This window comes from Callorhinchus milii, unplaced genomic scaffold (assembly GCF_018977255.1).
Source record: "Callorhinchus milii isolate IMCB2004 unplaced genomic scaffold, IMCB_Cmil_1.0 Scaffold3, whole genome shotgun sequence".
In the NCBI taxonomy this organism is placed as follows: domain Eukaryota; kingdom Metazoa; phylum Chordata; class Chondrichthyes; order Chimaeriformes; family Callorhinchidae; genus Callorhinchus; species Callorhinchus milii.
In genome coordinates, this window is record NW_024704744.1 from 66649119 (window position 1) to 66672899 (window position 23781).

General features: G+C 40.2%; 1 protein-coding gene across 1 annotated transcript in view; it reads left to right on the forward strand.

The window, feature by feature from the left end:
* Nucleotides 1-23781, forward strand: part of LOC103173073 (apolipoprotein(a)-like) — a 36858-nt gene that overhangs the window by 12284 nt on the left and 793 nt on the right. Inside the window, 17 exon segments of the mRNA XM_042333123.1 lie at nucleotides 302-464; nucleotides 2192-2313; nucleotides 3021-3159; nucleotides 5453-5574; nucleotides 6330-6468; nucleotides 7995-8052; nucleotides 8055-8115; nucleotides 9303-9438; nucleotides 10449-10570; nucleotides 11419-11450; nucleotides 11669-11952; nucleotides 12539-12657; nucleotides 13696-13825; nucleotides 14909-15030; nucleotides 15549-15687; nucleotides 17002-17123; nucleotides 22470-22629. Of these exon segments, the coding sequence (XP_042189057.1) occupies nucleotides 302-464; nucleotides 2192-2313; nucleotides 3021-3159; nucleotides 5453-5574; nucleotides 6330-6468; nucleotides 7995-8052; nucleotides 8055-8115; nucleotides 9303-9438; nucleotides 10449-10570; nucleotides 11419-11450; nucleotides 11669-11952; nucleotides 12539-12657; nucleotides 13696-13825; nucleotides 14909-15030; nucleotides 15549-15687; nucleotides 17002-17123; nucleotides 22470-22629 (2170 nt within the window).

Here is a 23781-nt window from a genome sequence, read left to right on the forward strand (position 1 = left end):
ACTCAAGGCCTTGTAAGAAATACAAGGTGGGGGAGTGGGGAGAGTGGTGACTAAAACCAGATTTGAGTTTTTAGCTATGAATGCCGTTTTGTGAATATCAGATTGTAAAGTTTTTGGCGACTTCTTTTGGACTTGCGATTTGTCTCTTGGCTATCTCACTGCGAATTTCATAATCCAATTTTTGCAAGCACAATTAGTCACAGCTAGTCATTCAAATCCACAAATGTGTGAAGTTCATGTTTTACACTCCATTATGCCTCGCCAAATACTAAACGTTTTAATCTATCTACATTTTTAAAAGATATCAGGCCACTCACATGGATAAAGCAGACCCAGTGTTTCACAGGAAGTGGTGCTGCATACAAAGGGACCGTGTCTAAAACAGTTTCTGGCAAAACCTGCCAACGCTGGGATTCGCAAGAACCGCATGAGCATACCAGAACTCCTGGACAATATCTGGATAAGTAAGAAAATATATACTTTGAATGGACCTATGTCGGGACAAGACTGACTAACGTTTCAGATGAGACGATAAACCAATGCTTCTTCTTCCTGTTCAGTAGACATTAAAGATCTCATGGCATTATTTGAAAAGTGAAGGGAATTCCTTCTGTTATTTTGGCCAACAATCCCTCAGCTAAAATTGGTAATTCGTGTCATGGGTTTTTGTGGGACTTTGCTGTGCGCAAATTAGCTGTTGTATTCACCTACAAAATAAATAGTCACTACATTTGACCTTTGTAATTTCATGTTTTACATCTCTTGTGCCTTACCAGATAATAAACTTTTATCCATGTACATTTTTAAAAGATAGCAGGCCACTCACATGGATAAAGCGGTCACATTGTTACATAGGAAGAATATCCTGTGAAGAGCTTTTAGACGTCTTCCCATTGTGAAAGGCACTATAATAATAAATAATAATAATCATCCTTGCATTTGTTAAAGCGCCTTATCATTGAGACATCTCAAAGTGTTTCTCAGGATTTTACTGTGAAGCGTAGCAGTGACTATGTATTTGAAGGTCAATGCAGCAGCCAATTAATGCACAGAAATGTCCCACAAACAGCCATGAAGTGAACGTACCAATTTTATTTGCGAGATTCCATTCTCCCTTAACTACGTTATTATTATTTGGTAACCTTACAGAGGATGGATTTAACTAAACAATGCTCAAGAAGCTGAAAACCTAATGGAGTGATCTAAAATGTGTTTTTTTCTCTTGGGATTCCTGAAGAAGGTCTGACAACAACAGCAAAATTACATTTGTAAAGCGCCTTTCACATTGGGAGGGCGTCCCAAGGTGCTGAACAATCAAGGATCAGGACCTGAGCGTGGGGGTAGGGTTGGGGTGAGGGAGGATAGAGAGGTAGGAGGGCGGCTAAAGGCATGGTCAAAAAGGAAGGTCTTGAGTTGGGCCTTGAAGGAGGCAAGAGAGGGAGCAAGGAGAAGGGATTGAGTTCCAAAGGGTGGGGGCAGAGAGGCTGAAAGCTCGTCTATCGATGGTAGAGCAGGTCAGGCGGGAGAGTTGGAGCAGGCCAGAGCCTGCTGAGTGGATGGAGTGGACAGTGTGGGGGGGAGGGGGTCAAGGCTATGGAGGGCCTTGAAAAGTGAGGACTAGGATTTTGAATTCTATCCTCTGAGGGATGGGAAGCCAAAGGAGCCGGGCGAGGGTGGGGGTAATGGGTTCACAGAGTCTGGTGCTGGAGAGGACATGAGCTGTAGAGTTCTGGATGATCTGCAGCTGGTAGAGGGAAGAGTTAAGGAGGCTGACAAGGAGGGAGTTTCCGTAGTCAAGTCTCGAGGTGACGAATAGGTGTATGAGGGTTTCGGCAGCCTGAGGGGTGAGGCAGTGGTGGAGTCGAGCAATGTTGCGGAAAAAGGCAGAGTGGGTCATGGCACGGATATGGTGGAGAAAGAACAGTTGAGAGTCGAACAAGATCTCCAGGTTCCTAGGTAATCTGAGTCATGCAATTAACGGTTCCTTCTGGTAGCAAGAAGTAAATCCTTCCAACCCATGGGAATACTGCTTAGACACCATCCATTTCTGGAAAGGAGTTCCTGTAGTTTGTTGGGATTTCCAATATTATTAATTTTAATCATTCCATTAAGAAGTATCACAGTTTAGCCCCACTGATATTTTTTCTTTAAAGTAAAGAATACTGAAGCAACCTTCTGATGAATATTTTAGGGGACTAATACATAACTACTGCAGAAATCCCGATTGCAAGAAAGCTCCCTGGTGTTATACCACAGATCAAAACACGACATGGGAATACTGCCCAGTTCCAAACTGTGAGGACTATAAGCCAGGCAAGTAACAATCCTTCTCATTTCTGTAGAAAGCATTCCACACATGATTCAACAAGGTACATTGTCTTTTGTACATATTAAAGAGCTACATGTTTTGTTTCTCTCTTGCTGCTAACCCTATAACTTTACATGCTAAATTCATGAGTTAAGCTATGTTATGCAAAGTTTATCTGGTTAAACTCCAGCACATACTGACATATTCAACACACACTCTGGCATCCTTAAGAGTTGCCTGTTGCCAACCTATCCTTGATACACTCTGAGATTAGTTAAACACGGTGTGTCCCTCCAGGGAGGGAATATGCATTTCATTTCACACACAGGAAATTTCTATGTGTAGATACCATAAGTCTGGTTTCGATACTCTTAAACATGGTGCTGGATTTTTGCATGTAGCAAACACCCGCTGACCATTAAAATAACACATGATCTTCTGCATAAAAAGTTGCTTCCATCAGAAGCTTTTCTTAGCTTGTTACCACACCACAGGAGTACAAATGTTATTCCTCACATCTTGAGGTTCAACACTTAACATACTCAAGTTCTTTGGTACTACATTCTTTGCTTCTTTGTACTATGTACTGCATGCTTAATAAATTAATTTTCTAGTGAAGGGAGAGGAATATGTGTATAATACAGACCCTTATGATCAAATTTCTATTCAATGATCTGTTTCAATGTTCTGAATCTCCCTGTTGTTATAACAGAGATGTGGTGTTACACTGGAGACAATGGTGATACGTACCGAGGGATTGTGTCCTACACTGCATCTGGTAAAACCTGCCAACGCTGGGATTCACAGGAACCCCACAAACATTCCAGTACACAGGAACACTACGCAGATAAGTAAGGAATGTCACATGTTTTGCATAGTTGTGTAATCTTGAAAGGACAAAGCCTCACAAAATGTGTTGTACACATTCCATTCACTTCACTAGAAAATCAATTTATTAAGCATGCAACATAGTTTAGATGTGACCTTTTTGTGGGAAGTAATGGTAAGCCACGCATGAGCCACAAATTTTCATCTTGAAAGCTTGAATGATTAGATAGACTAGGGCTCTTCAGCTCTCAAAAGAGATGTCTCAGAAGAGATACGATTTTAAAAGGGGTTAAGAAAGTAAGCCCGGAACAATAATTTCAGATACGCCAAGAAAGCAGAAAAGGAGAGCATAGGTCCATTGTTGTAAAACATGCACAAAGTATTTTTTTACATAGAGGATAATTTAACAGGTTACTGGGATGATTTGTTGAGGCCAGGATGTTGAACTCATTTAAAAACAGCATGATGCTGTGATAGGAGGACAGTAAAGTGGGTATTCTAGAAGGATGAGATCAAATGGGCGAAGGGCCTTTTTTATTCAAACCTTTCCAGTGATCATTCAGAGGATAACTCTGAAGTCATCAATGGAGGAGTTGGTCAGTCTGTTGTGAAGAAATGCCCAGGGAAGATAAATCACTTCTAAGAGAGATGACCGGAAATGTCAAGGGAAAACTCTCCCAAAATATGTTTGCTAATTTAGAATTCAGTTATAGAAGACTACTTACGAGGGCTTGGTCCTACATTGGGTCCAACTATCTTCCTGGAAAAATTATAATGTGTGGAACACACATATAGAAGAATGAACAGTGTAAATTATATTCCAAAATAAACTTCATATAAGATACCTGGAAGAATTGTGTCAAACATGGAATTGATCATGATCAATGACATGCAAGGAGAACAAGCAGATAAGTGTTCAGCCAAAAAGAAAATTAGGTTGTATCAGATCATATAAGATGACTCTTTATGAATTAGGAACGGTTCGCACAATGCTGAATGTGCTGGATCATAAGACCATACGATGTAGGAGCAGGAGTAGGCCATTCGGCCCCTCGATCCTGCCCCGCCATTTAATAAGATCATGGCTGATCTTCTAACGTAATTCCATTTACCCGCCCTATCCCCCCATCCCTTAATCCCTGTATCCTTTAGAAATCTATCAACAGCAGTCTTGAATATGTTCAAGGTCTGAGCATCCACAGCCTTCTGGGGTAGAGAATTCCATAAATTCACTACCTTCTGAGTGAAGAAATGTTTCCTCAACTCAGTTCGAAAAGGCTGACCCTTAATCTTGAGACTATGACCCCTTGTTTTAGATTCTCCAACCAGGGGAAACAGTCTCACGGCATCTACCCTGTCAAAACCCTTAAGAATCTTATAGGTTTCTATAAGATCGCCTCTAATTCTTCTATATTTAGATAATATAGGCCTAGTTTATTCAGCGTATCCTCATATGTCAATCCCCTCATCCCAGGAACCAACCTAGTGAATCTACGCTGCACCCCCTCTAAGGCGAGTATGTCCTTTCTTTGCCATTTTTTGACCATGGTGGTGACTGCACTGGTACAGCAGAGTCGCAAATGGAGGTGTAATCCGCCTCCCCCCGCCCCAGCCTGTATGCAGTGATGGGACCTGGGCTCAAGTCAGCTGTCACTGTATCCAAATCAAGCAGGTGCAGGGTTCAAAACTGATGTGTGCAACATTTGGTATGTATATGTGCACTTCATCTGAAGTCTGTGTTCTCAAAGGACATCATTAACCTTTTCAAATATCTGCTTTTAAGCAAGAAAGCTTCTAGGCCTACAACAATTGCAGACAGTTCTCCTGTTCTCAGTCTATTTCAAAATATAAATTATTGGTCTTGGCTATGAAACTGGCTGCCACTGGATTTGGTCATGTTATTCCTTCTCTCCATGCCCACTGCATCCATGTCTGCAGTCTCTCTTCCCAACCATGTCTGCAGTCTGTCTATGATTACAGTGGTGAGACATCACCTTGTTGACGAGTATCAACAAGATAATAATAATCCCTCCAAAAAAACCAAAAAACAATAATAAAAAAAATTGGTCATTTTCAATCTACGACTGTTTGTGGGACATTGCTGTTCGCAATTGGCTGCCACGTTCGCCCACAAATATACAGTCAATTCACTTTACAGTGTGTTCTGTGAAGTGCTTTGGGACGTCCTCCCGACGTGAAAAGCGCTATATCAAATGCAAGGATTATTATTATTATTATTATTATTATAAGGAGACCAAAACTGCACACAATATTCTAGCAGTGGATCAGTGATGGCATCTTGTTCTGATATTTCAGAGGATTATCAGAAAACTACTGCAGAAATCCTGATGGTGAAAAACAACCCTGGTGTTACACCACAGACCCCCAAACAAAATGGGAATATTGTCCAATACCACATTGTGATCATTATGATCGAGGTGATAAATTATTTTCTTTTTATGTTGAACATTCCTACATATTTTAATGCTTTAGCCAGATAGGGTTTGGGATTCTGAAATCAGAAGCATGTGCTTTCTGTCAGCAACAACAACAACTACAACTTGGATTTATATAGCACCCTCCACGCCTGACGGCATCTCAGAGCGCTTAATTAACTTATGTCCAATTCCAAACTGATCCACAAAATGAACAGGAATAAGCCGAAATGGCTTTTTGATAGGTGAGGTTAAACATTATATTTCTCCATGTTACTAAGAGCTTGAAACTTTAATTCTGATCTCGCAACTATGATTCTGAATTCACGTCATTGAGTCTCATATTGAAGACTAGAAATGGTAGGAAGAAAGCTTAGACCAACAAGGAACTATTTTAAATTTAAAAGCCGTTCTGGAGTGTAGAAGTTAAAAATTAAACGCCCATGCTTTATTTTGAAACAATTTGGCGCTGATCAAGTTGAAAATAAGGAGGAGGGAGAAACCATTCTCCAATTCAGAAGGGTGCTCTGCCCTTACCTGTCTAACCCTAATCGAACACAAAATAGATTGCACATGATAATAATTATCACATCAACCAAGTTATAAAACATTGCTGATTTACCCCTTAGTTTGGACATCAACTGCTTTGTTGTTTAGTAACTTTGGAGAACATAATTGTTTGTCTACTCATTCAGACTCACTTATCAGTCATTTATTTTTCCCCACTTCACTCAACCTGTGTCTGTTGTAACCAACAGAGATGCTCTGTTACACTGAAAACAATGGATATAAGTACCGAGGGGTCGTGTCTACAACAGTGTCCGGTAGAACATGCCAACGCTGGGACTCACAGACACCCCATGAGCATTCTATAGCAGCTGATAACTACCCCAGGAAGTAAGCAATATGTTATCAACGTTCTGTCTGGTAAAGTATAATTTGAAGACTGTGCAGAAATAGATTCCCTTGATGAGATGTCTGTCTCCAATGCAAGCATAGTAGGGATCATTCTTCTTTCAAATAAACACCAGAGAAACACACTCCAGCGAGGATGGACCATAGTATCTTATATGGCAAGCTCTGCTCTCAGAGTCTATTAGTGGGATCAGCCATCTTCTTAAAGATTGGTGGAACACGCTTGAGGGGCTGAATGGCCTACTCCAGTTTCTATGTGTTAAGATCTACAGAGAGAGGAGGCGATGGGAACAACTGTATGAATTAATATGGAGAAAACAATATTATTGGAGATGGATTATTTACTATATACTTTGTGGACGTGAAAGGCTCTATACAAATGTAATCTTGTTGTTGGAAGATATAAATAACTTTCAAAGGAAGATTACACATAAAACTTTATTCACAGTTTGAGCGAGTATTATATTTTCATCAAAATATCCGTTGAGAAATTGCTCTATTTCTATTTAACTTAAAATGTTATGAATGGGGTTGCCTGTTGGTTCAGTGTATCTATCCAGTGACTAGCTGGCCACACAGGTTGTAGAACCATTGAAATTTACAGCACAGATGAAAACCATTCAGCCCATTGTGCCTGGATTGGCTCTTTGAAAGAGTTTTAAAGAGCAATCTTTTCAGTCCCATTTACCTGCCAGTTCCCCGCACCTCTGAAAATATCTTTTTAAATATGTATCAAGTTCCCCTTTTGAAATCTAATACGGATTCTGCTTCAACCACTGCTGCCGGCAGGACATTCCATATCTTAAGCACTCTGCTTGGAAAGAAAGGATTTGACTGACAGAGAAGCACACTGATAGACATGGGAGGGTTAAATTCTCAGTCTGTGCTGAGTTAGCTAGTGGAGCTGTACATTTGGCCTCAACTTCACCTTTGGATGCAGAGTAATGAAGTATTGACTTAGCTGATGTACTGCTCCCCCACCCCACTAGTCCTGTAGCTCAGTGGTTAGAGCACTCGCTTTGCAAGCGAGAAACCTGAGTTCAATTCCAGGCAGAGGGCGAAACCTTGGGCAAGTTTCCTTACTCCACACGCCTAATAATAATCCCTCCAAAACCAAAAACAATAACAAATTGGTCATTTTCAATCTACGACTGTTTGTGGGACATTGCTGTGTGCAATTGGCTGCCGCGTTCGCCCACAAATATACAGTCAATTCACTTTACAGTGTGTTCTGTAAAGCGCTTTGGGACGTCCTCCCGACATGAAAAGCGCTATATCAAATGCAAGGATTATTATTATTAGTCAAACAACCTGCTGCTATTTACTGTAAAGGTTCATCCATGAATAATGACCCTTTGGGGCAACCGTTGCTTGCAATAGTAACTCAGGAGATGGGAAAAAGATGCTTTCAGGAGAGGAAAGAAAGAGAAAATATTGGTGGAGTAAATTTATCTTTTTGAACATTGATGTTTTTGTCTATTGGACTAATGGATATTCCAATATTCCAGTGGACTGGTGAAAATTACTGCAGAACAACTGATCAAGAGAAAGTACCGTGGTGTTACACCACAGACCCCCAAAAAAGATGGGAATATTGTTCAGTACCAAAATGTGAAGACTATCAGCCAGGTAAGAACAACACAGGATATTATACAGAAAGATATGCTCACTTGCTAACATCTCACTGTTTGCCTCTCTTACTTAGCAATGGGTTTTCTTATTGTTTTCTCTTAGTCTATGCATGTACCCTTTCTTTAACACTAATTCCCAAGATGTTGTTACACATTAGAGATGCCTCCACAGCGTAGTCCTCCATAATCATATTTGCTACTGATTTGTAAAATGATTTCCAGCCAGAACTATCCAAATGTTGTGCACACCTTAGGGGTTGAATAAAACAACACATTAATTTTGAATTTAAAGTGAACTTGGTGATTATTCTTTAATATTTGTTTTCTAGGATAGCTCCTGGATTTAAAATTAAATTAGAGTGTCAATGGGATATTTAACCCACCTGATAGTGGAAAATGGCAGATTTTATGAACTAAAAATAGGGTATTGGCTTTATTCAGCCAGTATCCTATAAAAACAACTCCAGAGGCAGCATCTAGATTGAGAAATTGTATGTCTTGACCCTTGGCATCAAAATCAAGGTGGTGACAACACTGAAAATGTTATCTATAGATTTGTTTTAATGAGGGCTCTAAAACAGACCTTATACATGATTAAATGCATGCATTATGATATTTATTAATGAATAATTTAATAAGGAGGGGACTGGGGACATGCAGAGGGGACTGGGGACATGAAGTACGCCAGAGTTGATGGACGGGGCAGGGGAATAAAACTGTAATAGATTAAAGAAATGGGATGGGGCAAAGCAAGGCATTTGAAGGTGAGGGCGAGGATCTTAAAGTTAATCTGACAAGGGAATCAGTGGAGCCTGTCGAGAGTGGGGTGGAGAGCAATGGGCTCACAGAGCCTTGTGTGGACAAGAATGGGGGCTATGCAAGTCTGGATGAATTTGGAGCTTGTGGAGGGTTCAGCTGAAGAGATATGTTAGCAGGCCATTTAGAAAGATAACTAGGCCCAAAACATTGATTTAAACACTGGGAAGAATTTGAAAAGTTCTTAATTGTGAACTTATGTTGATAGTAATTGTGTAGTATATGCAATCATTAAAAAGTAAGTCAAAATTTAATAGATTTATTAGGTTATTGGATAACGGTTTGAAGAGAAGTAATACATGGCATAGGGATTGAGAGACAGTTATTTTCTCACTTTTATAAGTTTTCCGAAACTTTCTTTTGCAACAGAGGCACGTTGTTACAATGGAAATGAGACTACCTATCGAGGGACTGTGTCTACAACTGTGTCTGGTAAACACTGTCAACGCTGGGACTCACAGGCACCTCATAAACACACGATAACACCTGAGAAGTTCACTGATCAGTAAGATTTAGGAAACCTAATCTGCTACTAGAGTAAAGTTTCACTTCTGAGTCCTGAACTTCAGAGGACTCTTAAGACAATTGCTCTATAATTTAATATTGTGATTATACTTTTTTGGTTGGTGGGGGGGAGATCTCCTTGGAGCTGAACTGGCTACAAGTGACATGGCACCTTGTAATCAGGTGGCTCGGCAGAAGAATGTTAGAGCTGAGTCAGTCCTCTTTTGTGGTCTTGGTAATCCAGCTCCTGCACCAGTCAGATCCAAAAGTACTCTAGTGCACTGCTGATAACAGACCAGTCACCCTGGTTCATCTCAGGACTTGGAGGGGCAGACCAGTCACTGTGGGCAGTGAGTCTTTGACTTCACCTCCTGTTAACAATGCCAGCCAAAGCCCTGGTTTCCCATCTGCACAAGTGGGAATCTTACCAAACAAGGCTTCCAATTGAAATAAAAATTATGGGCAGCAGGGTGTCTGAAACATGGTTAAGAGTGTCCAAACCTAGACTGAGAGTTCACTTTTAGCAAACCATGCTATGCTCTACTCCAACACGTACTTTCGAGTCCCCAAGCCTTGGCTCTTGACCTTAACCTTCACCAAATAATCTCCGGAATTAGGTAAGAAGGGCATGTCCATCTGCGGAGAGAGTGTTTATTCCATTCCAATACAGGAATTTCCATGTGTGAACTTTCAGTCTGGTTTGGACACTCTTAAACAGCCATCTGCCCATAATTTGTATTTCAATTGTAGCATGGCTAATGCAAGCAATATTCAACAAGATGGCCTTTTAAGAGAGTCAGCACAGACATAATGCACTGAGTAGCCTTCTTCTGTGCTGTAAATTTCTATTGTTCTATGTCAGAGAGAGGAAAATTACCATTCATCTTTTCGCTCAGTAAATGGTTTAAGCTTTACTATATTGTCCATAAAATGAGCCTTTGCAGAAAATCTCCAAGTTCATTGATTTCTGTGTGGTTCAAACTCCCAAATCAGAATGTTCTCATATTTCAGAGGTCTGATAGAAAACTACTGCAGACAACCTGGTGGTGAGGCAGCTCCCTGGTGTTACACCACTGACCCCCAAACAACATGGGAAACCTGCTTAATATCAAAGTGTGAGGATTACAACACAGGTGAAAAAGAAAACATTCTTCATAAATTCATTTTTTTAACCCTTCTGTCAATTGAAACACATTGCACAGGAATCAGAAAAAACGTTCATAAGAAATCCCGTTAGAATTCCTATTGAGTGTTTGACCTTTCTATTTCACTGAAATAGAAGCATAAAACAATCCTGGGAAGGGAACCAGGGATGGGTTTATGATTGGAGTATTGAGAGCAGAGAATAAAAGACTTACTGAATATATCAGTGTTGTGGGCTATGGCTGGGGCGGGGCTGGGGGGCCCTGCCCCCAGCCCCGCCCCAGCCATAGCCCAGCTGATTTATATAATATATAATTATCCTTGAATTTGATATGGCGCTTTTCATGTCTTTTGGGACATCTCAAAGCACTTCACAGAATATACTGTAAAGTGAATTGACTGCATATTTGTGGACGAAAAGTGGCAGCCAATTACACACTGCAGTGTCCCACAAACAGTCGTGGATTGAAGTGACCAATTTATTATTGTTATTTTTTCTTGAGGGATTATTATCAGACGTGTGGAGTAAGGAAACTTGCCCAAAGTTTCGCCCTGAGGGAATTAAACCCAGGTATCTTGTGAGGCGAGTGCTCCAACCATTGAGCTGCAGAATTTAGCACAGATTGTAAATGATATCTTTCATTTCTGAGTGGCTGAGTTTATCAAAGAAAACTGAGCAATCAAAACACACTCATAAGAATATAAGCGAGGAATAGGAGGAGACTGCCCAGCTGTCAAGTCGTCTCCACTATTTTATTCGATTGTGCTGATCTGCAACTTAATACCATTTCCCTTGAAACAATACATCACCAAACATTCATTTGGCGCCTTTTAAAAGTTTCAATTCGCCAGACATCCACAATCTTTTGGGTACTGAATTCCACATTTTCATAACCCTTTGTATGAAAAACTGTTTTCTGAAATATTCATAACTATATAAGAGTGAACGAAGAGATTAACTGATTTAGTACTGACATTGTTTCAAGTTTGTTCAATAGTTTATTTCAGTGTGATTTTCACAACTATTAAAACAACTTTTAAGAGAGTAGATAATTATTTGGGGAGGTCAAGTTTGCAAGGCTATGGGGAGAGCGTGGAGGAGTGGGATTGATTTGGGTAGCTCTTTTCAAAGAGCCGGGATAGAAAGGATGGGTCAATTGGCCTCTTTTTTGCTCTATAATTCTATGATTCTAAGAATTATTGATGTTCTCAAATTGCCTTCTAATGTACAAGAAATCAAGTGTTACACTGAATCCAGCAGTTCTATATATCGAGGGGTTGTGTCTTCAACTGTGAGTGGTAAAACCTGCCAACGTTGGGACTCACAGAAACCTCATAAGCATAAGTTCATACCTGAAAACTACCCTGGCAGGTAAGAGATTTTTCAATTTACTAAATGTTGTGTAATATTTGAATTTGCATTATTTCTGAATTTGTGAAAAATGCTTTGGTTAGCCAAATAAAGTGGAAGCATTATAAAATGCTTCATTAGATTGCAGTTTTGTCCGACATTGTTGAGATATGGACCTCAACATTTACTTTCTCAAAAAATCCTAAAGATGTGGGTTAGCTCCATTTCCATCTGACATAGTCAGCAGCACTTGCTTTATAGCACACAGGAATTTGACATCCCAAGTTAAAGGGTGTTGACTCCTGACTTGTTATGTCACCATCAGCTCCTATTCATTGGAAACCAGATTTTTTTTGGAAATAGATCATAATCCAAAACAACGTACTGAAAACCGCCTTTGCAGTTTTTCAAATCAGATTTTTACCCCTTTTTTCCCCAAATATCTAATCTCATCACAAATTGTACATCAAAGTACAGTGCCTTTTGGTTTGCTAATATTACATTATCCACCTTATTCTCCATGAGATGACATTTTGAGGGTTAGTTATTTGTCCACAGAATCTTGGACATGCTGGAACACTGACAACATCTTGTTCTGATATTTCAGGGCACTGACAGAAAACTACTGTAGAGATGTTGAGGCGAAAATACCCTGGTGTTACACCACAGACTCCAAAACAAGATGGGAATATTGTCCAATACTATACTGTAATGATGAAACTCCAGGTTATTCCCTTTTTCACCATTTAATACCTTAGATATATATGGCTTGTGATAATAATAATAACAATATTTCCACTGATATAGTGCCTTGTCACATCATCAAGACCTCTCAAACACAATTTACTGTGAAATGTAACGATTGCATATTTGTAGGTGAATGCACAGTCAATTTGCAAACAGTATTGTCTCACAAACAGTCATGAAGTGAATGACTCTCTAGTGCTGGGGGAGCACTGATTTTTGGAGGTGCCATCCTTCAGGCCTTCGGTCCGGTCTGCCTGTTCAGGTGGATGTTCTTATGCTACTACTCGAAAAGAAGAGAGTTTCTCCTGGTCTCCTTGCCAAAAGTCCTCAAAGTAAAATTGATCATTTACCAGCTTGCTGTTTGTGGCACATTGCTGTGTACAAATTGGCTAAAGTGTTTGCCTACAAAATACAGAGTTACTACACTTTACAGAAAATCTTGTGAAGCTCTTTGAGACATTAATGATGTGATAAAGTACTACATCAAAAGCAAGGATGATGATTATGTCTGGGGAGGAACAATAACAACAACAAAATTACATTTATAGAGCGCCTTTCACGTCGGGAGGACGTCCCAAAGCGCTGAACAGTCAGGTGTCGGGGTCGGAGCATGGGGGAGGGGTGATGTAGGGGTGAGGGAAGGCAGAGAGGTGGGAGGGCAACCAAAAGCATGGACGAAGAGAAGGGTCTTGAGATGGGCCTTGAAGGAGGCAAGGGAGGAAGCGAGGCGAAGGTACCGTGGGATGGAGTTCCAGAGTGTGGGCTGAAAGCCCGGCCACCAATGGTAGGGCGGGAGACATGGAGCAGACCAGAGACCGCTGAACGGCATGTTGGTAGGCAGTTTATAGAAGCTGTATTCACTATAAACCTAGCTTCTGATTTGGATGATGTATTTAGTAGTTGTATCAATCAATTTTACTAGAAAAATATTTTTTATAAAAAATTCTATACCTCACATTCCATTCTAAAACAATTCACTGATATCTTAAAAATGATGTCTATTCATCATCTAAACAGAGGCAGACTGTTATACTGGTAGTACCTACAGAGGGATTGTGTCTACAACTGTGTCTGGTAAAACATGCCAACGCTGGGACTCACAGGATCCCCATGAGCATCAACGTACAGTTCAGAACTATCCTTACAAGTAAGAAACACCAAAATGTTTAAATATATATATGCTAAGCATTGATCACTGAATATAGTCAAGCATTGGTGGGCAGAGAGCAATGAGATTGATCCCAGTGTTAGACTGTATGCATTTGTACAGCAATGCAGAGCAATGTGTTCTACCTGCAGTGTTAGATTTTGTATGAATCTAGCAGAGAAGAGTTATGAGGCTGATCTCTGGTATTAGACTCTGTACATATCTAGCTGTGCAGAGCAATGAGGCTGATCCTTAGTGTTGGATATGACTGCTTTCCTCCGCCTCCCCTGAATCACCTAACTCTGACTGTACCTCACATGGAACACAGCTGAAACCCTCATCTTTTATTTGTCACCTCCCACTTTGATTTTTCCAGAACCCTCCTTGTAGTTCTCCCCATCACCACCATTCATAAAATCCAATTAATTCAAAATGTTATTGCCCCTACTAAACCACATCCCCATCACCCCAGTTCTTGCCAAGCTTCAGTGGCTTCCTAATACAGAACGGATCGATTTCAAGATCCTCACACTCATGTTTGAATCATTTCATGCCCTGGCACCTCCCTACCTCGCTGATCTGCTTACACCCCACTCCTCTAACTTATGGAGGTGTATAAGATGCTAGATGGGATAGTGAAATAAACCAGAAAAACATTCAGATACACTAAGTCAGCAAGACAAAAGAGCACAAGTTCAGGGTTGTTAATTTCAGATAGAAACCGGGAAGCATTTTGTTACATAGAGAGTAATCAAAGGGAAAGGATTACCAGATAGAGTGGTTCAGGCCAGGATACTGAACCCATTTGATCAAATCAAGAAGCAGTTTGGTGATGTAATTCAAAGCTGGTATGGTTGCTATTCTGGAAAGATAGTATCAAAAGAGCCAAAGAGCATTCAAATTAATCTTGGTTTTTTTTGTAGATAGGTGAAGATAAGAGTATTTTCACAAAGAAAGTTAAATATGGTCTATTCCTTCAGGATATGTTTTAAGTGCAATTCATTGGAAAATGAACTTTTAGAATTGAATAATTTTTTACCTAATTTTAAAGCTGAAGAAGAGCGACAATATCTTATATTTCAGGGGAATGACAGAAAATTACTGCAGAAATCCTGACGATGAAAAAGCACCATGGTGTTACACAACTGACCCCCAAAAAAGATGGGAATATTGTCCTATTCCAAAATGTGAGGACTATCAGCCAGGTGAAAAAAATACAAATCTTCTTTAGTAAACAAAAAAATTATTTATATTAATATTTAAAGCTTTGAGACACCCTTGTGTCTTGAATGAAGCTATATATGTGTAAATTGTACTATTTAGTATGTAAAATATTTAGATTTACAAGGATGTTACCAAAGATGTGTAGTATCAAGAAAGATTGGCCAGGTTAGAGCTTTTCTCAAATTAGAACTCTTGACATGTTTTATCAACTATGTTATGGAGTATTGCATTTTCACCCCATAATTACTAGATTATTGAAATACGAGAATCACATTTTCAGGAACAATGTGGAGAGCTTGCAGTCTGAGTGAATGGTGTTAAATTGGCCAAAATTTGCCTCTTTGCAAAAATTACCAAAGGTCACATCACTGGTACAATGCGTTTAGAAACATCAGCTATTGTGGTTTGTCAGCTTTATTGAACAGAAAGGTAATCTACTCTTAAGATAGGTTGTTTTATTTTTATCCTAATATCCTCAAACTCCCTTCTGTTGCAACAGAGATGCAGTGTTACACAGGAAAAACTGGTACAACATATCGAGGGATTGTGCAAACAACCAAGTCTGGTAAAACCTGCCAACGATGGGACTCACAGAAACCCCATCAGCATATCAGAATATATAAAGACTATCCTAACAAGTAAGAGAGTCTACATTTATGGGAGTTCTACATTGTTTTTCTATGGGATTTATTAATTGGTCATTTCTAACTGGATTCCCTTAATAAGGAAATTGGTTGCATATCAAAACAACTTGATTTTGTCACATTTCTTTAATAAGAAATCTTATATAATTCATCACATATAGATCCCATTGTAAAGAAAAATAATATTGATCACTGAACCAAAGTGGATCACTTAGCCAAAGCTAAGCAGTTCAAGCACTGATGTAACCATGTAATGATGTAGAGCACTGAGTCTTGTAGCTCAGTGGTTAGAGCACTCGCTTTGCAAGTGAGAGACCTGAGTTCAATTCCAGGCAGAGGGTGAAACCCTGGGCAAGTTTCCTTACTCCACACAGAGCCTAATAATAATCCCTCCGAAACAAAACAATAATAAATTGGTCATTTTCAATCCACGACTGTTTGTGGGACATTGCTGTGCGCAATTGGCTGCCGCATTCACCCACAAATATACAGTCAATTCACTTTACAATATATTCTGTGAAGCGCTTTGGAACGTCTAGAAGAGGTGAAAAGCGCTATATCAAATGCAAGGATTATTATTATTATTACTATGGGTATGTAAGGCATTATCCTGCTGCAGTGGATAGCCTCCAAGTGAGAAAGTTGTGGGTTCAAGCCCCAGGTTGGGATTTTGAGTTCCTAGTCTAGCCTGGTACTTCATTACATTGCTGGGAGGATCACTGCTTTGTCAGAAGTGTTGTCTTTTGGAATGAGACATCTGTGGTCCCATCTGCCTATTTGACATAAAATATCCCATAACACTCTTTGAAAAGAAAAGTGAGAGTCTCCCAATGTCATGGGCAACAACCCTCCAGCTGAATTGGTCAACAACAACAACTTGAATTTATATAGCGCCCTTCACGTGGGGTAGCATCCTGGAGTGCTCATCTATACAGTAAATTGTTCATTCACCTGATAGATGTCTGTGGGTCTTTGCTGGGACAAATCGCTGCTGTGATTGCCTACAAAAACAATGACTACATTTCACTGTACTGAGTGTGAAACATTTGGAGACCTTTCAATTTGATGGTGGTTAGAAGTACAAATATATCAGATAGCAACATTCACAGCGACATTCATAAAAACAACAAATTGCAAATTCAAAGCTGCAAACTCTCTCCCCCCGCACACCCCCCCCCCACCAAAAAAAAAAAGCTGGCAAAAGTGAGATTCAGGATCTTCTGGTTTGTAAACAATCGCATTTTACATCCATCGTCATTTGAAATTAACTTTTGTAAAGAGTGACAGTGTCTTGTTCTAATATTTCAGAGGGCTAATAGAAAACTACTGCAGAAATCCCGGTGATGGTGAGGCTCCATGGTGTTACACCATGGACCCCGATGTAAGATGGGAATATTGCTCAATTCTGTCCTGTGAGGAATACAACTCTGGTGAGATAATAATTTGATCTAGCATCTTTCACATAGGAAAACATCTCAAAACCCTTTGCAGGATGAAGTCTGAGCAAGGTGAGAGATGAGGGGATGGGAGGAGGGAAGGGGGGAAGATTGCTGAAGGTATAGTTACGAAGCAGATTTTGATTTCTGAAACTAGAGAGAGTGGGAGTGAGCCAGATGGATTTAAGTGAGAACGTTTCAGAGAGTTGGATAAAATGGCTAATTGCTCATCAATCAATGGTGGTTGGGGAACATGAAGCAGAGTGGCCAGCAGCGTGAGGAGGGAACCGAGTGAGGTGGAACAGAGTGAGAATTCTGTTAAGGAATTTGGTGAGAGTGCGAAGGAGGTGCAGAGTGCGAAGGAGGTGCAGAGTGTGAAGGAATGCAGAGTGGGAACTTGTTTTGATTTGCTTGTAAAGTAGAAACAGAAACAGCGAGAGAGCTCAATGCGGGAGCCTTTTCGGGGCTTGCGGGGGATCGGAGAGTGAAGTCAAGTGTAGAAGACAGGAGTTTCAGTTGGTCTAGACACAAGGGCTCCTAGACCAACGGTAACATTCCTGAGTAAGTAGGTGTTAATATTAAGGAGTGAGCAAGGGACAAGAGGCGCAAAATTACTTCTTTACCTATTTATCCTGAAATTGTTAATGGTAAAATAGATTGAGGGGAAAATAACTAAAAACAAATAAAAGATGAAGGAAAAGCTTTGTAAATTTAAATAAATGTAATATATAATATATATTAATAAGCATATATATATAAATAATCCTAAATATGAAGTGGAATAGAAGCTATAGAGGGATAATGGCAACACAAGTAATACTGACCTGCAGTATGTGGGAATTCGTGGACAGTAAGACTGTCCCTGATGGTCACATTTGTGAGAAGTGCATATGTCTTGAGTCACGCAAGCTCAGGGTTTTTGACCTGAAGTGCCCGTTAGAGACACTCCAACGGATAATAATAATAATAATCCTTGCATTTGATATAGCGCTTTTCATGTTGGGAGGACGTCCCAAAGCGCTTCACAGAATATACTGTAAAGTGAATTGACTGTATATTTGTGGGCGAACGCGGCAGCCAATTGCGCACAGCAATGTCCCACAAACAGTCGTAGATTGAAAATGACCAATTTATTAATGTTTTGTTTTTTGGAGGGATTATTATTAGCGTGTGGAGTAAGGAAACTTGCCCAAGGTTTCGCCCTCTGCCTGGAATTGAACTCAGGTCTCTCACTTGCAAAGCGAGTGCTCTAACCACTGAGCTACAGGACTCCTCCCTACAGGATAAGGGAGGAGGAGGAATATTTGGACAATTTACTTCAGATCATAGCCACATCATATTCAGAGGTTCAGGAAGAGGAGTGTGAGATTGATAGCCAGCAGGGTAGCATTTACTCAGTAGAGGCAAAGGAGGGGGCACTGGTCCTGTCCAACAGGTACAATGTATTTGCTACATTGGATGAAGGAGAAGTCTGTGGGGAAGGAAGCCTGAATGCAAACCAAAGCACCATAGAGCAGAAGGCAGTGCTAGTGGGGGAGGAGCAGAATAGAAATGTTGTAGTTATAGGGGATTAAATAATTAAGGGATTGAGTATCCTCTGCAGGAGGGTGTGTTGCCTTCCCGGTGCCAGGGTAAGTGATATTTCAAAGCAGCTGAAAAGGAACTTGGAAAGGGAGGGGAAAGAACCAGCTGTTGTTATCCATGTGGGACCCAATGACATAGGAAAGAGCAAGAAGGGGGTTCTGCTCAGGGAGTATCAAGAGCCAGGGGTTAAATTAAAAAAACAGGACCTCAAAGGTGTTAATCTCTGGATTGCTACCCAAGCCACGTGCAAATTGGCATGGAGGTAAACAGATCAGGGAAATGAATGTGTGGCTGAAACAGTAGTATGAGAAAGAGGGGTTCCATTTCATGGGTCACTGGCACCAGCACTAGGACAGGAATGAGCTGTACTGCTGGGATGGGCTGCACCTGAACAGGGCTGGGACCAAGGTACTAGCAAAAAGGATAAATAGAACTGTAGAAAAAGCTTTGAACCAGTAAGGGTGGGAGTTCGGATGGAAACTAAAACATAAGGCAAGGAGAGGATGAGAGCAACGGTCAGAATAAAAATAGTGATAAAGATAACATAAATACTGCAGGAAAGAAAAAGCTAATAGAAACTTATCACAAAAGGTGTAACAAGTTAAAATGTGTGAGAAGAACATCATCGGGGGGCATAGGCAATTACCCAAATAAGAGCTATGTATACAAATGCATGAAGCATAAGAAATAAAATAAGTGAGTTAGAAGCACAAATTCAGCAGAGACCCGGTTACAATCTGGGCAGGACTGGGAGCTAAATATTCCAAACTATAAAATCTTTAGAAAAGACAGGGACATTGGGAAAGGAGGAGGAGTAGCAATATTGATAAAAGAGACATTACAGCAGTGGAAAGGAAAGATTTCAGTAAGGGTGATCAGGTAGTGGAAACACTGTGGGTAGAATTAAGGAACAGCAAATGAGGTAAGACTCTGTTGGGAGTAGTCTACAGACCTCCAGAGAGTTGTGATGTAGTGGGGAACTTTATAAATATGGAAATCAGAGAAGCATGCAGCAAAAACAATGTGGTTATAATGGGAGATTTGAAATTTTGCATAGACTGGGAGAAGCAGAAGTATTTGTTGTCTTTACACCTCAGGTAGTAAAGGCAACAAATTTCTAGGATAGTTTTTTTAATTCAGGATAGTTTTTTTGCAACAATATGTTTTAGAACCAACAAGGGAACAAGCCATGCTGGATTTGGTGATGAATAATAAGCCAGAACTAGTTAACAATCTGACAGTAAGGGAACATCTTGCAAATATAGATCATAACATGATTAAATTTGTCATTGGATTTGAGAGAGAAAAGGGAGAGTACCAAACCAAAGTTTTAAATTTAAGTAAAGTAAACTTCTATGGGATAAAAAATATATTAACCACAGTAAACTGGGCTGAACTATTAGTGGGTAAATCTGCAGATGAACAATGGGAAGTATTCAAAAAAGTATTTGATACAAGTACAAGAACAAGTATATACCCCTAAAACGCAAAAGCTCCAATTGTGCACTTTAGTAACCATAGTGGACAAAAGACGTTAGAGACTGTATCAAGCTAAAAGAAAAGGCTTACTCAAATGCAAGAAAAAGTGGGAATGCAAAGGATTGGGAGAACTACAAAAGGCAACAAAGGGATATAAGAAAGTAATGAGGAGCAAAAATGGAGTATGAGAAAAATTTGCAAGGGTTGCTAAAATCAATAGTAAAAGCTTTTATAAATATATTAAGAGAAAAAAAATGGTCAAGGGGAATGTGGGGTGGTTAAAGACAGATGTAGGTGAGACTATAACGGAAAATAAGGAAATGGCTGACTTGTTAAATAAATACTTTGCTACCGATGAGGATGAGGACAAAATACCAGCCATACAGGGGAACCTAAAAATAAGTCAAAGAGAAATGCTTAATAAAATTAATATAAATAAAAAAATGGTAATGGAGAAAGTAATGTGACTCAAGATAGACAAATCTCCAGGACCTGAGAGTTTTCATCCCAGGGTGTTAAAGGAAACAGGAGAGGAAATTTCAGATGCATTCGTCATCATTTTCCAAAGCTCACTAGATTTGAGAATTGTGCCCTTAGATTGGAAAATTGCAAATGTCACCCCTTTATATAAGAAGGGAGGGAGAAACCAGGAAACACCAGACCTGCCAGCTTAATGTCAGTTGTAGGGAAAATACTGGAATCCATCATCAGGGACAGAGTGAATGAACACTTGGACAGTTATGAGCTAGTCAAAAAGAATCAGCATGGGTTTGTGAACAGTAGGTCGTCTCTGACTAATCTAGTTAAATTTTTAAGGAAGGCACTAAAATATTAGATAAGAGAGTGTCTATGGACTTTATATGGACTTTCAGAAGGTATTCGATAAGGGTCCAAACAAAAGATTATTAACGAAAATGGTAGCCCATGGAGTTGGAGGTAACCTTGTGATGTGGCTTGGCAATTGGTGGGGATAAAGGGAATGTTCCCTGATTGGCGGGATGTGACAAGTGGTGCCCCCCAGGAGTCTGTACTGAGACCCCAGCTATTCGCCACATATATAAATGACTTGGATGAAGGACTAGAAAGTTTTATATCGAAATTTGCGTTTGAGTTTAGAAGGTTGGGGGGTAATTTGATTGAGGTATTGAAGATGATGAAGGGATTTGATAGGGTAGATACAGAGAAGCTATTTGCTCTGGTGGGGGAATCTAAACTAAGGAGGTTTAATCTTAAAATTAGAACCAGGCCTTTTAAGAGTGAAATCAGGAAGCATTTTTTCCACTCAAAGGATGGTAGAAATCTGGAATTGTCTCCCCCAACCACTGCTGGATCCATCCACACCTTCAAGAGTGAGGTTCATAGATCTTTGGTAGGTCAGGGTGTTAAGGGATATGGGGAGAAAGTGGGAAATTGGAATTGAAAGGAGTGGTTGAGGTACAGATCAGCCATGATCTAATTAAATGGTGGACCATACTTAACGGGCTGAATGGCATCCTCCTGTTCCTATGTTTCTAGATCTGTGTGGAAGAAGGGTCGGGGCAGGGGAGTAAGACTGCTGGAGATGTAGAGTGGGGCAAGACTGTGGTTGAATTTCAAGATGAGAGTTAATCTGTTGTAGAATAGGGAGCCAGTATAGTCAGGTGAGGATTGGGGTGATGGGATCTTGGAACCTTGTGTGGGAGAGAATGTGGGCTGCAGAGTTATGGATGATTTTGAGCTTGTGGCGTGCAGAGCTGGGTTGGGGAGATGGAGGTGGAAAGGGCACATGTGAGAGGAAAGAATGGGAGCATAAGTTAATTGGAAAGAGTGCATTTAAACATTAAACATTTAAATGAAAACTTCTGGCTACCAATTGCCGTCAGCTCTATCAGTGAGTAAAGTAGTGCTGGAAAGTGCAGTGTTTTGGCATCGGATGAGGATAAAATTGGACACAGTTACCATGTCCCTTCTGGTTCAAAGTCATCCATCAACCAGTCTACACTTGAACATGAGGAATAGTCATTCGTTAAGACTGGTGATTGCGGAACTGTCACTAAGGAAAGAGTTAACACTATTCAAGAGAGAATGAGGGGAGAAAAAGGGAAATGTGAAATTGGGATGAGGAGAAATGACAGACAAGGAAGAAAAAGAAATAACAGCAAATGGGATAAAAGAACAAACGCGGGTAGTTTGAATTAAAATGTTAAAATAACATTTATTTTCATTCATCGATTAATTTATACCTGTTTAACTCAAATAGTTGATCAAGTCATATGTGTCTATGTTTTTTTTTCAAAGTTCGCAAGCTGCCCGCAGTTGATGTTGATGCGTTTTGTTATAAAAAAGACGCCACATACAGGGGGACTGCATCGCAAACTGTGTCTGGTAAAACATGTCAGTGCTGGGAATCACAGGCACCTCACGAGCATTCAAGAACTCCTGAGAACTACCCTTATGAGTAAGAATAAATAGTCTATTCGGGGAACACAAAATGTAGTGTTAATAATAATAATAATCCTTGCATTTGATATGGCGCCTTATCACGTCTTTGAGATATCTCAAAGCCTTTCGCAGAATATACTGCAAAGTGAATTGACTGTATATTTTGTGGGTGAAGTTCCACATGCAGCCCAATTAGCTGAATGCTTCTCATTTTATCGAAACATCACAAGATTGGTTTTGACAGAAAGGCTCTTTGGCCCATCTGAACTCATCCCTCCAGAACAATCATCCAACTGTGCCAGTATCACTCCGGCAAGCTCCTTTTAAATGAATCTAATGTCCCAGCCTCTACTACCTCTCCTGGCAACCTGTTCCAGTTGTTGATTACTCTATGTAAAGAATAACTTCATGGTATCTGTCCTGAAATTGCCCTTCATAACTCTAAACCTATGTTCTCTTGTTCTACTATCACAATGTATCTTAAAGTAATGAGCTGGGTTTATTTTTTCAATCCCATTTCACATTTTACACACTTCTATGAGATTCCCTCTGCTCCCGATCCCGACTTGTCTGAATCGTCTTCTCTCAAGACTGAAGAGCACTAGCTTGACTAGTTGTTGCTCATGGCTCATTCCTCTAGCACTGGGATCATCTTCATTGCTCTCCTCTGCACTCCTCTTGGGCAATCATCTAAACCTTCCAGAGCACCCACCCTACCATCCCTTTAACACAGTTTTTAAATGAGTTCAGTGTCCTAGCCTCGAACAACATTCCTGGCAACCTATTCCAGTCATTAATTATCCTCACTCTTATCAGTTTAATTCAGGTGTTGTTTGGTGCCTGACACATATGGTAACCTATCGCCATGCTTAAATGGGACAGATTTTCATTTATGTCAGTCATGTGCACATGGCAATTTCCCTGAATCTGAAATGGAATGTGTACTCTTTCCCTGCTTACTTAATTCTGGACAGTATTAGCTGTAGGTTGGTGAGAGTCATGGTTTGGGACCACAGACTGTGTGTTGGTGTACTGTCGGTCTTTAGCCAGCTAAATCTGTGTAGCTTGCCATTGAGAGTGAATGGCAAGCTTTTTGCTACTTTTGTCCATTTAGGATCACCTGCCTGTGAGATCTTTGGCATGCAGGATTCATAGGAACTGAGTTGGA